Source organism: Nematolebias whitei, chromosome 3 (assembly GCF_014905685.2).
Source record: "Nematolebias whitei isolate Nwh7 chromosome 3, NemWhi1, whole genome shotgun sequence".
Classification (NCBI taxonomy): Eukaryota; Metazoa; Chordata; class Actinopteri; order Cyprinodontiformes; family Rivulidae; genus Nematolebias; species Nematolebias whitei.
The window spans coordinates 24,382,751-24,398,322 of record NC_056500.1 but is presented as its reverse complement, the minus strand read 5'-3'; the positions used below and the strand labels follow the sequence as shown (position 1 = coordinate 24,398,322).

General features: G+C 42.6%; 1 protein-coding gene across 1 annotated transcript; it reads left to right on the top strand.

Moving 5' to 3' along the window:
* Window positions 1-7,474: 7,474 nt before the first annotated feature.
* On the top strand, window positions 7,475-10,125 carry LOC119407885 (glutamine synthetase). The gene is made up of 7 exons (XM_037674714.1): window positions 7,475-7,541; window positions 7,642-7,824; window positions 8,753-8,914; window positions 8,992-9,138; window positions 9,229-9,356; window positions 9,439-9,638; window positions 9,720-10,125. The coding sequence occupies exons 2-7, from the start codon at window positions 7,659-7,661 to the stop codon at window positions 10,036-10,038; spliced, it is 1,122 nt and encodes a 373-aa protein (XP_037530642.1). The 5' UTR covers window positions 7,475-7,541; window positions 7,642-7,658; the 3' UTR covers window positions 10,039-10,125.
* The last annotated feature ends 5,447 nt before the right edge of the window (window positions 10,126-15,572 follow it).

The following is a 15,572-nucleotide window of genomic DNA, read 5'->3' as shown; positions in this document are numbered from 1 at the left end:
ATGGATGGATGGATGGATGGATGCATGCATGTATGTGTGTATGTATGGTTGAATGGATAATGGATGGATGGATGGAAGGAAGGATGAATAATGGATGGATGGATGAATGATGGATGGATGGAGTGCAGTGAAGTGAGGAGTCTGTTAATGTAAATACTCCAGATCCACACATCTCCTCCTCCCTCCTGGCAGGAAGCCCTCGGGGGGTTGAACTTCTAATGGAGCTCCAGCACTGGTGAATCCCAGGAGCTTCTCCCGCTCCTCGCTCTTTTACATTTGACTCATTTGTTTCATTAAAGGGCTGTTTTAAGAAAACGGGTCTCTGCCAGGAGCAGACCTAGAGACAAACTAAAGCATTTAGGTCTCATATTATTAATCATGATTGCATTCAGAAATACTGACAGCAAATATAATAACAGGAATATCTTTTATGTTATTGTCAGTATTCTTTTATGTGTTTTTAAGCATACTTTTATTAAATGGCAACTAAATATTGTTGTTGATGTTGTCCATTGTTGTCATCTTTCTTTGTTGAATTAAGGTCTCTCTTGTAAATGAGTCCTCGAGGCTCAATGGGATTTACCTGTCTAAATAAAGGTTGAATGATAAAACAGTTTTCTGGACCCAATCACAGGCTGGACTTCATCAACACAAAAAGTTTGTGGTAGTAGCTGAGATTCATTTCTAACACGTACTCTGAGTGTGACATCTTCATAGGATTTGAACAAAAATGTCCAGAACGATTGTTTCTTATTGTAAGAAGATTTTAGTTTAAAACGGTCATTAAAAATTGGTTTCCTTAAAAAAAAGAAGCTAGGCTTTAATTAAACAAGCGATAAACTGATGTCTGCTCTCGCTGACGGATTTGAATAGTGAATGTTTGTAGTTTTAGAGATGAGTGTTTATGAGGATTAGAACTGAAGAGAATGCAAGTAAACCTTAATGTTTTTTACGCAATATGTTTTTTCTTGTCTGAGGCAGCTCAGAGTGATGGCAATGTCATCCACTCCCAGGTGCAGTGGTGGAGCCAGGGGGTGGTCAATGGTGGCCTTGGCCCCCAGAGATTAATCTTTGGCCACCCCAGTCATTTAAAGAAACTATACTTTAGGGCAATAAAACTAGAAAGCATAGTTTCCTCAGCTCAAAATGGTTCATAAATCATAAGTAAAGCGTCCATGTCCAGTTCAGAGGTGAGCTTTCAGAAATTAATCTGGTTCATCAGAACCAAAGAGACAACAGAACTCTGCTGTGCTGAAGCAGAGTGATGCATTCAATGTGTGTCGGACATTTCTGATGCTTAGCTCTGCACAGCATCGTTCTGTGTAAATCATCATTCTCCTGTATGCTTCTAGTGTAGAAAACTACTTTTAGAAAAATTAGCGGACTTGAATTAACCAGATTTAAATTTAGCAGAAGCTAACTTAGCTAAATGCATTCAAAGTTAGCGAAAATGCTAATCCGCTGAACTGAGAGTTTGTTCTGCTATTAGCAGATTATTGGATTAACGGAACCGTGCCCACCACTGCATTTCTTACACCTAGATGCAGCCACACACTAAAAGGGAAGTCGACACATTACTTATTTGTTCAAGTTATCCTCCTCACAATGTTTACATATATAGCTGCAGCCATCTTGCATTTTGATTTGACAGCCAAATTTTTTAAAGAAAGCTTTCTTTTGCCTACATGCAGCCACACAACAAAATGGAAGTCAGAACCTCACATATTTTTGAAGTTTATACTCATAACATGCACAGATGGAGGCTATATCCAACTGCCCCTCTTTGCTCCCCATAATGGAGGACAAAGGGGTAATACTGCTGGCAACAGCAACAAATCCAGTCCTTCACTTTGCTACAAAAAGCAGTCTTTACCATGAAAACAATGCAAATTATGAGTCGAAACACATCTCATAATTAAAATCATAATTAAAGGAGCAGTTCATCTCAACAGAAGTAATAAACAGGATTTTCTTTGGTCAGAATGATCCACGACTTCCTGCTATCACTTCCAATTTCTCCAAACTTTCTCCTTTCAGGCTCCAATTCATTCCACGACACGACTTCACTGAGTCTGATCTGCACTTCGAACAGATAGCAGACATGCTCTTTTTCTTCTTCTTTCCAGAATATAACGGCGACAGGTTAGAGGAGAACACCGCCACGCTGGAATCCCTGTTTTAATTGCTTTCCAGCTGCAACAACAAAGGAGTCATTTAGACCGCAGACAATGGCATTCTCCACTGGCTTGGCCCAGTTATTCCACAAGCAAACTTTTAATTCAGAGTGCTGTGGATTAATTTTCTGATATGTTAAACATTCTTCTGCATACTAATTGACACAGTTTTTTTTTAATTGTATGAAGCAAGTCTTTTCATTAAGGCGTAATTAAAAGGGCTGGTGAGGCTTTTATGGTACAAGTTTGACTAGAAATGAACCAATTATCATTTCTGTGTGAGTTGTGAAACGACCGTCGCTCTGTCTGCCGTCTTTTATGCACCTCTCTTTAATGGCTTTTAATTCCCCACACAAATACATCCTCCAAACCAAAGAGGACAGAGAGCAGATCACTGTTCCTATGATGGATGGGTATTACTATTAAACAAAACAAAGAAAAGGGAAATGTTCTATTCAGTCTAAAATGTGTGCTACATTTTTAAATAATAAGAGAATTGACCATCAGTAGAGGCTGATTTGCCTGGCATTAATCATCCCAATATAAACTTTTGGATTCCTTCTACTGCAAACATTTAAAAACAGTTTTTGAGTGTTGCTACCTATAGGTGATGTAATACTGCAATCTGGTGGACAAAGAAAATATAACAAGAAAAAAAAGGCCAACATTTTTGAATCATGATTTCTCTCTGCTTACAGGTGAAGGTTAACTCTTTATTACCCTTCTTCTGTTGTAGGGGACTACATGAAACAACAGAAAACATAATATGTGTTAAGAAGGGTTGTAAGCTCCATCATCCAGGTAGATAACATTTGATTGTTGTACTTCATGACTGGATGGGTGTGTTTTGCACGTGTTAAAAACTTACTTTTGAGATTCCAACAGGAGGTTGGCTTGAAACACAGCAGTGAAGGCTACCTATGGGACAGATCTGGTTTGCAGGCTGTAGACTGATGAAGTCCTCTGGATGGAGGTTGAAGCATTTCTCACTTAAAGAAACTGGACCAGATGACACGATTTAAACTTTGTTGCTGCAACATGTATTACGGTTAACTGTTGGAAAACTCAAAGTAAACACACTTTGTCTTTAAATAACCCATTTATAGCATGTTTAATGAAACAAATGTGTATGTGAGTAGCAGCAACTGTGACTTTAGTGTAAGAGTACCACTGCCTGCAGCTCCTCCTCCAAGATGGCCGCTAATTAATCACACCTGACGGCCATCAGACTGAGGAGGCTCTCCTACTACAAAAGGCTGCAGTCCAGTGCTACTCTTCGCTGGAGCATATCACCTTCCATGGTAGTTGTGCTTCAAGCCTTTTAGGCTTAGTCTCGCCAGTACTAACCTTGTTCTCTTGTTTCTAGTAATCCTGATTCCTCGGCTTGTTCAAAGGACCCCCGTGATCCTTTGATTCCTGACTCCTCGTGTCCTGTTCTTGGTTCCCTGGATCTCCTCGTGACCTGTTCTTGGTTTGCTGACCCCCTTGGGTCTCTCCTTGGTTTGTCCTCTCCTGCGCCTGGATCCCTTTTTGCCTGGTGCCTCTAATCTGGCCAGTGCCTGCCCTGCCAGCCGCTGGACTCTCTCTCTGGAGCTCCCCGGAGGACTGGACCCCATCTCTGGATCAAACTGTAAGAGATTCACAGAAAACAATCTTTACCTTTTTTTGGAGCTCAGCCTCGTCCTGACTCTCCTCCTTTAACTCCTCCAGGAGCTGCAGAGGAGCTGAACCTGAACTGTTGTTTTTCACTTGTAAATAAACACCGTTTTCTTGTATTCCACCTGAGTCTGTCTCGTTCCGGGTCTCATACAAATCTGGGTTCCCCTCGGTTACGACATTTAGAAACCATTCAAGACCTTCATGTTGCAGCCTGGAGATTAAAACGACCCTTGCAGGGAAATAAAAACATAACTTCAATAACGGCATGCTCAATAATCCAGGTATAAAATCCAACAATGCTCATTCAGGTCATCCGGATGGTTTCTTTTATTAGCTGAGACATTTCGTTTGTCATCCAAAGGACTTCTTCGATCTGAGGAGCCACCAACAAACACAACTGATTCCCACAAACAGCACTCCATAGTGGGGAAAAAAAACCAGTTTGCTGGTGCTAAGATGGCCTCCAGGGATCGCACTCTCTCCCGTCAACTCCTCTGAAACAGTCATGCCAAAGTGGTTCAAAACACCAAGGTTCATGCTCAGTAAGCCAGGTATAAAATCCAACAATGTTCAGTCAGGTCATCTGGACAGTTTCTTCTTTTTGCTGAGACGTTTCATCCTTCATCCTTTATTTTTCTTTACTACTATGGAGTGCTGTTTGTGGGAATCAGCTGTTTGTTGGTGGCTCCTCAGATCGCAGAAGTCCTTTGGATGAAAGACGAAATGTCTCGGCTAAAAAAAGAAACCATCCAGATGACCTGACTGAGCATTGTTGGATAACGTCAAGTCAACTTTATTTATAGAGCACATTTAAAACAAAACCTGTTATCAAAGTGCTTAACAACAACAATCAATGGGAGTAAAATTAAAGAGGAAAAAATACAATACATTAATAATAACTGAAGAATTAATAAAAAGCATTTAAATCAGGATCACAGAACAAAAACACTAAATCAATGTACACTGTGTGAAATGCCTGCGAGAACAGATGTGTTTTTAGCAGAGATTTGAAGTGAGGAAGGGAGGTGGCCTGCCTGATGTTGGGAGGCAGGTTGTTCCAGAGTTTGGGGCCCATGACTGAAAATGCCCGATCTCCTCTGAGCTTCAGTCTTGTTTTTGGAACAGCCAAAAGCAGATGATCGGATGATCTCAGGGCCCGAGAGGAAACGTAAGGTTCCAGTAGCTCAGAGAGGCTTGAAGGTCAACAGAAGAATTTTAAAGACTATCCTCGTACAAACAGGGAGCCAGTGGAGGGAGGACAGAACTGGAGTAATATGTTCAGACCTACGAGTTCCGGTTAAAAGCCGAGCAGCAGCATTTTGGACGAACTGAAGACGTGAGATGGAGGCCTGGCTGACCCCAGCATAGAGTGCATTGCAATGGTCCAATCGGGTCATGACAAAGGCGTGGACTAGTTTCTCAAGGTCGGGTCTGGACAATACTGGCTTGAGCTTAGCTACCTGTCTTAGTTGGAAGAAGCTTTTCTGCAGAACAGAGTTGATTTGTTTGTCAAACTTGAAGTCAGAGTCTAAAACCATCCCGAGATTTTTACCAGACTGCTTCAGATATGGCTGAAGAGAGTCCAGGTTGACAGGATCAGTGGTGGCAGTTGAGCTAGGGCTAAAGACAGTGACTTCAGTCTTCTCATCGTTAAAACTTAAGAAATTTGAAGCCATCCAGGCCTTAATGTCGTCCAGACATTTTAACAGCGGGTGAATGGAACAAACACTTGCTGGTTTCACAGGCAGGTAGATCTGACAGTCATCAGCATAACAATGGAATGAAAGACCGTGTTTCCTCAGGATGGACCCCCAGTGGGAGCAAATAAAGTGAGAACAGAAGGTGTCCAAGAATCGAACCATGTGAGACCCCGCAAGAAAGAGGCAATGAGGCAGATACATTGTTACCAACCTTGACACAAAAACTCCTGCCACTCAGGTATGAGCGGAGCCATTGTAATGCAGTGATCCCAACCCACTATTCCAGCCGTGATATAAGGAGACTGTGGTTAACAGTATCAAAAGCAGCAGTAAGGTCCAGGAGCACAAGTACCACAAATTGACCAGAATCAGTCACTTCAATAACTTTTGTGTTCTCTGTTTTTCTTCCCACAGTAATACATCCATTTTCTCCTGCTTGTCGTGCAAGTGACAGTGCATGTTGCTGCTGTGAACACTTGCAGTTCTTTTTTGTGCAGAAGCAGAGAGCAGCAGATAGTTTTGTCTCAGCTCCTGAGTTCAAATTCAGATGACGTGAATACAGGAACATTAATCCAACCAAACTGTTTCTTTGCTGCTGGTGCTGACTGGTCCTGATACACAAACACACACTGTTCTGACATTTTCACTAAACTGCTGCAGAGTGTTTCAATCATTTTGATTTACATTGTTTCGCCAGGAAGCATAAATCCTGTTTAACACATCAGAATCTGTAGACTTTGACACAATGAACATGCTGTTTTGTGCTCATTTTTAATCACAGATAGACAGACAAATACACACACACACAGAGGTTTGTTTTGCTCATTTATGGGGACTTTGCATTGACCTCCGTAGGGGAGAGGTGGCGCAGAGGTTAGAGAGGTGGGCCTGTGATGGGAAGATTGCCGGTTCACACCCCGGTATCGGCAACATCAAAAATGTGGGTGGGGTAGGTGAAGCACCCACACTTGCCTCCACCCTCATTCATCCCACCCTGGGCCCATGAGCAAGACCCTTAACCCCCCATCTGCTCCCTAAACATGTCTCTCTTGAAAACGAATTCTCGTGGCTCAATGAGACTACCTGTATAAATTATTTATTTATTCATTCATTTCATTTCAGTAAAAACAAGACTTATTCCATACAAATAAAATAAGATACATATAAAATGAAAGTCAGCAGAAGAAGAATGAATTCTTATCATTTCTGTCCCTTCTAAACAATATTAATTCAAAACGATCTATTCAAACAATACATAATACAACAAACCAAAAAACTTATCACAATTCATTATAATTCCATACCATTATCCAACTTAAATATATTTCATCATCAATACATTCTTAATCTTTTATTTACCTGTATAAATAAAGGGTAAATGAAAAAAAAAAAATTGACGTCCATTCATTTTTCATTCATTTCTATAACCTAACCCTGACCTTTACCCTAAACATAACACATCCTCAATTCACACCTCAGCCCTAAACCTAACTCCTAACCCACCAACGATACTTCTCCTTATGGGGCCCGGGCTTTGGGCCCCATGAGGAGCGGTTGGTCCTCACAATGTAGTATAAGTTGGAAAAATAGGTCTTACAAAGTAACATAAACAAAGACACACACACACACAGACATTATATAGATATAAGGAAAAAATACAGACAGACAAATAGAGGGAAAGACTGACAGAGGGACAGACAGACAGACAGACAACATATAGATAGAGGGAAAGACAGACAGACAGGTGAGTTGTGAATTTTTCAGACACCAGAGGGTGCTTTCCCCTTACTTGACTCCTGTGCGCACTGCGCATGTGCGTGTTTTCCTTGGACTGGCATGAACTGTGCGTCTCTCCGAGCGCGTCCCGTCTGGACCAATGAGAGGCGGTGGAGCTGAGCTTTAAAAGCTCCTGGAGGCAGCGGGGGCAGCAGTAATGACCCACAACACCAAGCAGCTCTGGGAACACTCATCATTTGTTCGGTCCAGGTTTTTCTTCACCTAGCACAAGGTAAGAAGCTGTTTGCACCTCCAGCTCATCAGCTGTTGCTCCCTCAGCCGTTTCTTCTGCAGTCATGTGCAGGGAAGTTTCTGTCGTCTGAACTTTGTAGGTTCTGGTGTCAGAAAGATGGCCACATCAGCAAGCTCCAAACTGAACAAAGCCGTGAAGCAACAGTACATGGACCTGCCTCAGGGGGATAAGGTTCAGGCCATGTACATATGGATAGATGGCACCGGAGAGGGACTCAGATGCAAGACCAGAACTTTGGATTTTGAGCCCAAATCAGTAGAAGGTAAGAACCAGATGAAGCTGAAGTGTTTCAGTGTGTTCATATGACTGAGCAACATCATGGAGCACTACATATTCATAGTTTTCAAACTTTTTCTTCTCAACTTCATCCCTGACCTATCTGCTGTGCTCCTTGGTCTTCATGATGCTGTTTGACCACGAAAATTCTGCAATCTGACGTCTCCACAGAACAGCTGGATTGACTGGGATTAAATTACACACAGGACGACCCTGAATATATGTCATTTAGCATTTTCTGTGACATTCTCTGAGTGCTCAACGACTGTGCTAGAAACTGAAGAAGCTGAGACTGAGTGGTTAAAGTTTAAAAAATCAGAATAGTAGCTCGAATCTGCAAAACAGCAGCTAAAAGCTCAAACAAGCAAAATGTAGCTAAATGTTAAAACCAGCAAAACTGCAGCTAAAATCTTAAATGATCAAAACAGTAACAAATGTCTAAAATTCACACAATTGTAGCTAGAATTAGCAAAGCAGTACCAACGTTCTAAAAGGAGCAAAACCATAGCCTAGCATGACGACTGCTAAAAGCTAAAATTAACATAATAAAAGCAAAAACCTAAATGTATCTACCAATAAATAATAACAAAACTGAAACATAAAATTTAAAAGTAGCTAAACTCAGTATTCATTTTTATACAACCAAAAATGTTTGATAAAGTTAAATACTTTATAAAGTTACAAAATAACCTTAGAAGCCAAACTCTGAATGAGCTGGACGTTTTGATAGCTGGATGGCTAAAATAGCTGACAGTATCACGTCAAATCCCAGTGAAATATTTAGACGGTGGTCGTTGTAACGTGACAAAATGTGGAAAAGTTTTAAGAGCTAAATCAATACTTTTTATCATGTTTGAAGATCTGTTCATAGAGCACGGGGCAGGTTGTAGATTTCATGAATTTTCCTGTGTCAGATCTTCCAGAGTGGAACTTTGATGGCTCCAGCACGTACCAGTCAGAAGGCTCCAACAGCGACATGTTCCTCGTCCCTGCAGCCATGTTCAGGGACCCGTTCAGAAGGGACCCCAACAGACTGGTGCTCTGTGAGGTGCTGAAGTACAACCGTAAACCTGCAGGTGAGCCAAAACAAATCAACAAGAGCAAACCAGGGAAGAGCCAACTCAAGTTTCAGCTAACTTTTGGTGTTGGTCAGAAACAAACCTGCGACGCAGCTGTAAGCAGATCATGAGGATGGTGGAGAACCAGCACCCCTGGTTTGGGATGGAACAGGAGTACACCATCCTGGGCACAGATGGTCATCCCTTTGGCTGGCCTTCCAACGGTTTCCCAGGCCCACAAGGTAAGTGTCTATGTTTACCTGGTTGTTTGGTGTAACAATGACATTTTAATAGTCTTAGAGTTGATGTTTTGTTTCTGTTCCTCCTGTTAGGGCCTTATTACTGTGGCGTGGGAGCAGATAACGCGTACGGACGAGACATAGTGGAGGCGCACTACAGAGCCTGTCTGTACGCTGGGGTTCAGATCTATGGAACAAATGCTGAGGTCATGCCAGCACAGGTACAGCTCAGACACGGTCTGTAACTACAGGTTAATTAATGGTGTTTTGAATAAATCAGTTTAAATGTTGCCTCTGTTTCAGTGGGAGTTCCAGGTGGGACCTTGTGAAGGCATCGACATGGGAGACCATCTATGGATCGCTCGCTTCCTCCTGCATAGAGTGTGTGAGGATTTCGGTGTTGTTGTGTCATTCGACCCCAAACCTATATCGGGGAACTGGAACGGCGCTGGCTGTCATACCAATTTCAGCACTAAAGATATGCGTGATGACGGAGGATTAAAGTAAGGATCGATCTGTACTATTTAATTTATTAACAACAAAAAGGACAACTGGGTAATTCAGATGTTCCTAATGTCTTTCAGAGTCATAGAGGAGTCCATTGAGAGGCTGGCGAAGAGACACACGTATCATATCCGAGCCTATGACCCAAAAGGTGGGCTTGACAACGCCAGGCGCCTCACCGGTTACCACGAAACCTCGAACATCGACGAGTTCTCTGCCGGCGTGGCCAACCGCAGGGCCAGTATCCGCATCCCTCGCATGGTTGGGCAGGAAATGAAGGGCTACTTCGAAGACCGCCGTCCGTCTGCCAACTGTGACCCGTACATCGTCACCGAGGCGTTGGTGCGCACGTGTGTACTGAAAGAAGATGAAGGCGGGCCCACCATTTGCGGCGAATGAACAGGAAGTGCCATTAACAGTATTGCATGAGCCGTGTTATCTATACTTAAGAGCAGACCCAAAGTTCTGTACTGTTTGGATTCTCCACCTGACAGATGAAATGATTGAGAAACTTCTGCATTCTTTGAGTTTGGAGCAAACGATGCACACTGCCTTCAGTCAACAGAGGGTTTTGTCACAGTGGAGTTGTTTTAGACATACACTATTATTTTTTGTTGAACTTGGGTTAAAGGTGTACCCTTTAGCAACACACTTTAAAGGTGGGATCTCAATGGGCTGTGGCTAGTTTGAAAATTAAATTGTGAAAAAACTTTCTGTTGTAGTCTCAGATTTCTATCGTTTGAGACGTAGCGAGCCGTGTAGCCACGTTTTGAAAATCGCAGCTGTTTCCGTACGGGAGTTAAACTACAGCTCTGCAGACGGGTTCCAAACACCCACAACAAAACAAAAAGACTGCAACTTCTCAAACTTGTACCAGTTGAATAAAAATGACCACAGACATTTTGAGCCGTTCTGGAGACAACCTCATGAATGATGTTTGCAAACTACCGGTAGTCCCTCATCATTCACATTCCAGTGAGATACAACCTTCAAGACCTCGAAGACTTTTGAATGTTTTATCAACCTTGACCTCTGATATCACACTGATGTTTGGTAAGGTCACCGTGAAGGATGGCCTACTTTTCTATGCTTTTAAATGAATGTATGTTAATATTGTCCTTTTTCATGTGTTTGCTGCTTTTTTCTTTTTCATTTGCTGTTAAGTCTACAATAAATGTATACTCTTTTTACGTTTGACATTTGTCTTCAGTTCATTATCATCTGCGACAGAAGTCGAATGAATGGTCAGCTAAGAAACTGCTGTTAAAAGAAATTTTGCTGTAATGTTCACACATCCTCTCAGTTATTTCTCAGATTCATCATCACGTATGGCGGCACTGAGAGCTTCACTTCAACTCACCTTTTTTTCATCATTGTTTTTGTTTTGACTTTTGGCACCTGTACTGATCTCCCGCGCTTCAAATATGACCTCGACACGCTTCTGGAGTTGCATTTGTCAGTGAGAAAGGACTTTAAGCCGACTTCTAGGGACACCATGGCAGACATTTTCCCTTGGGTCCTTTGTTTACTTGGGCACCATGAGTAAAACAAGATGGAAGAAAGCCAGTGTTTTGTGCAGGATCTGCCAGAGATGCAGCAAACCCGCTCTCCCCTCAGTCCTGCTTACAAAGTTTCAGTCTCTGACGAATAAGCTGGATGACGGATTTATTACAAACAGGACACGAGGAGCTAAGGTGCTTCTGCTTTTACGGAATCGTGGCTGAAGCCGTCCATCCCCAACTGTGCTGTGACTCCAGACAACGTTTGTATCTACTGGCTGTACAGAACTGAGGACTCAGGCAAGTCTTGCAGAGGGGGAGTGTGATTTATGGTTAACTCTTTGTGGACAACAGATGTACACATTTTAACAACTATTAAAGCCAGGCCCTTTTATCTGCTTAGAGAATTCAGCTCAGTGATCCTCGCAATAGTCTTCTACATCTCATCTCACTCAGGCATCTCACCCAAGCCCCGGACAAACTGTATGGGATTAATCCAACATTTTTCAGTCAGGTCATCTGGACAGTTTCTTTTTTTTTTTTGTGCTGAAACGTTTCGCCTTCGATCCGGAAGGCTTCATCAGTCAAGTTTCCCCGCCCGCTCCAGATCTTTGAGGTCAGACAGCCAGCTCCTGCTCTCTGTTCCAAGGACTAAATATAAACGCTGGGGTGACCGTGCCTTTTCTGCGGTCGCACCTCGACTCTGGAATAAGCCCCCACTTGATCTGCGTCGGATTACTGAACTTGGCCCTTTTAAATCGAAGCTTGAGACTTTTTTATTCCAACAAGCTTTTAGTACGTAAATATGTGGTGACATTTCTGGTTTTATTTGTGCTATTATGTTGTGTTTTCTTGCTTTTAACCTATTGTCATTTTAAGTACTGTTTTTTGTTAAGCACTTTGGTCACCATCACCATGGTTGTGTAAAGTGCTATAGAAATAATTAAATAAAAGGAACCAGTTATGTTGGTGATAAGTTGGTCTCTTTGTCACACAAAGTGGAACAAACCTTTATTGTTTTCAACCAGTTTTACACAGTCAACAACGAAGAGGGCCGGCAATGGAGGAGGGGGCGTTACAAAGAGACCAACTCATCACCAACATAACTGTTTTGTTCCACTTTTGGAGTAAGCTTTTGGGGGAAGAATCAGTTTTGTGTTGTGTGTTTCCTTGACTGATGAAGACTTCCGGATCGAAGGCAAAACATTTCAGCACAAAAAAAAAGAAAGAAACTGTCCAGGTGACCTGACTGAAAAATGTTGGATTGTATACCTGGATAATTGAGCATGGACTTTGTTGTATGGGATTAATATAAACACACTTGAAAATACACATCCTGATGACAACCAAGTTCATCCTCAATCATCCAGGTACATCCTGATGCTGCCTTCATTGTTTTGGAGGACTTTAATAAAGCCATCATGAAGGCGGTTTTACCAAAATTCTATCAGCACATATCTCTCCCAACCAGTGGAGAGCAGATCCTGGACCAGTTTCACCCCATTCAAAGACACAAACCCCTCCTCCGTCAGATAAAGCAGACAACAGTGCTATCCTGCTGTTACCGGTTTACAAACAAAGGCTCAAACAGGAAAAAACAGTTCCATGGGGCAAGAGGGACAATGTGGCTGATGAGGCCCTACATGATTGCTTTGGAGTTACTGATTAGCAGATGTTTTCAGACTCAGCTGGGGGTGAGATCATTGTGTACACAGACTGTCATAGGCGACATAGGGAAGTGCATTGATTATGTTGTGCCTAAAACCTCCATCTGCACTTACCCTAACCAGAAACCATGGGTTGGACCAGAGGTTTGTGCTAAAGCACGCACCGCTGCCTTTTAAGGGTGCATTCATACCAGCCCTGTTTAGTTCGCTTTAATCGAACTCCAGTCCTTAACTGGAGTTGGGGAGGTGTGAATGTGCAATCAAATTCTGATGCAGACCAAAAAGGCAAACTCAGGTCCGCCTAAATACCTAGGTCTCGGTTCGGTTGAAGTGAACTCTAGCGCTTTTCGAATGCATTGTGAATGCAAGCGGACCAGAGACTGCTCCAAAAGCAGGAAGTGGTCTACGCAGGGCAAACAAACGCACATTTCTCTTACCTTGTACGGAGCCGTCAGCCGTCATGTGTGGAAAAACAACATTCTCCATGGTATTCTGCCTTATCTTACGCTCATACAGAGTCCATGTTGAATAACAAAACAGAAATCCTAAAACCACTAAAATTTGATGCCACTCCATTTTTGTCTTTATTTCCAGAAGAAGAAGAAGTTTCTTCTTCAGAAGTTTTTGAGTTGTTTCCTTCAGTAGTTCTTGGTGCAGCATCACCACAGGCGAGGTGGGGGGTGGGGGGTTTAGGTTGGCTCAACTGACTCAGTGCAGTACGAATGCAAACTGCATCCCCAGTTGAAAATGTGAACAAACGTTCTGAATTTTTGTCCCCACATGAACTGAGTCTACCGGACTATCAGGTGTGAAAACATCCTAAATCTGGAGACCCTGAGGCCTGAAAAGCAGCCAAATATGACCTCTGAAAGACTGTCAGAATTTATCAGAGGAAATACAGGGAGCATATGGAATCTGCCCAACAGAGCAATGACCCAAGGTGCATGTGGCATAGACTACACAACATCACAGAATACAAGGGGAGGAACAAGTCTGTAAAGTTGTCCAGCACATCACTTTCAAATGAGCTCAACACCTTCTACACATGGTTAATTGCAGCCAATACCACACACGTCACCAGACCACATGTAGACAGTGAGGACACCACACTCTGTATAGACACTGCTACAGTGAGATGGGCGTTCAAGAAAGTACACCCTCGCAAGGCACCAGGACCTGATGGCATCCCAGGATGGGTGCTGAGAGCATGCGCTAGCTCTGACCAACTCACCAAGTTTACCAATATTTTAACATATCTCTGAGCCAGTCTATGGTTCCCACTATCTTCAAGACCTCCACTGTTGTCCCCATCCCAAAGACCTCTGCAGTATCCTGCCTTAATGACTTTCAATCCATAGCACTCACAACTGTCATCATGAAGTGCTTTGAGCAAATTATCAAGACTCACATCTATGTCTCCCTCTCTGATACCCTGGACCCCCTACAGCTGGCATATAGAGCAAACGGGTCTACAGATGATGCCACCACCCTGTGCCTGGAGAAGTCCATCTACTGCTTGATACTGAACTTCCTCACCAACAGACCCCAGGCAGTGAGAATCGGCAGTCACCACTCCTCCACACTAGTCCTCAGCACCAGTACACCTCAGGGCTGTGTCCTCAGTCCACTTTTGTACTCTCTCTTCACTCATGACTGTACCACCAGGGACAGCTCAAACGTCATCTTCAAGTACGCTGGTGACACCACCATCTTGGGTCTCATCACCGACAACTAGCGTGCTTACAGAGACGAGATGAAATCACTGACCAGCTGGTGTCAGGAAAATAACCTCATTCTGAATGTCATCAAAATGAATGAGATGATGGTGGACTTCAGGAGACATAAACAATGCTGAAGTGGAGGAGATCTACAACTTCAAGTTCCTCGAAGTTCACATCACTGAGGGTTTGTTCTGGATATCAAATACAGACACTGTGGTCAAGAAAGCTCGACAAAGACTCTACTTCCTAAGAAGACAGGAAGTTTGGTACAAACACCTACTAACTTTTATAGGTGCATTATTGAGAACCTGCTGACAGGTTGCATCACAGTGTGGTATGGGAACTGCACCAGTCAGAGCTGGAAAGCACTACAGAAGGTGATGAAAATAGTAGAGGACATCACTGGTAGCAGTCTCCACACCATCCAGGACATTTACCACAGGTGTCTGCATAAAGCATGCAGCATCATTCAGGACTACATCCACCTAGCACAAGGACTTTTCCGTATACTACCCTAAGGCAGATGGTACAGGAGCCTGCCATCATGCACGAAAAGACTCAAAGACAGTTATTACCCACAAGCTGTCAGATTATCAAACTATTGACAATAATACTGAACTATTAACAATAACATAAAAGTTCATGCTCAGTAATCCTGATCTTATCTAACATTACACTAAAAGTCACATCTGTGGCACATAATATGTTTATTGCTGCTGCACTATGTGGCTGTATCATGTATGTCACTACCTTAACACCTTAATTCAATTAATCTAATTGTTACTACCTGTGCAATAACCTGTCACACAACCTGTATAGTACTGGTACATATTATGTGCATCATATATCTTGTGCATTAAATCAATATTACTATCTGTAAAATACTTATTTATACAATTTTTTTTTCATTCAACATGTACACATACAGATACCTGTAAATCACACTGCGCCTCAAAGACTCATTTACTAGTGAGACCTGTTTGTAATCCTACTTGCGTCGTTATATTCTACTACTGTATTTTTGTATAAAGCACGTTGTCTTCAAT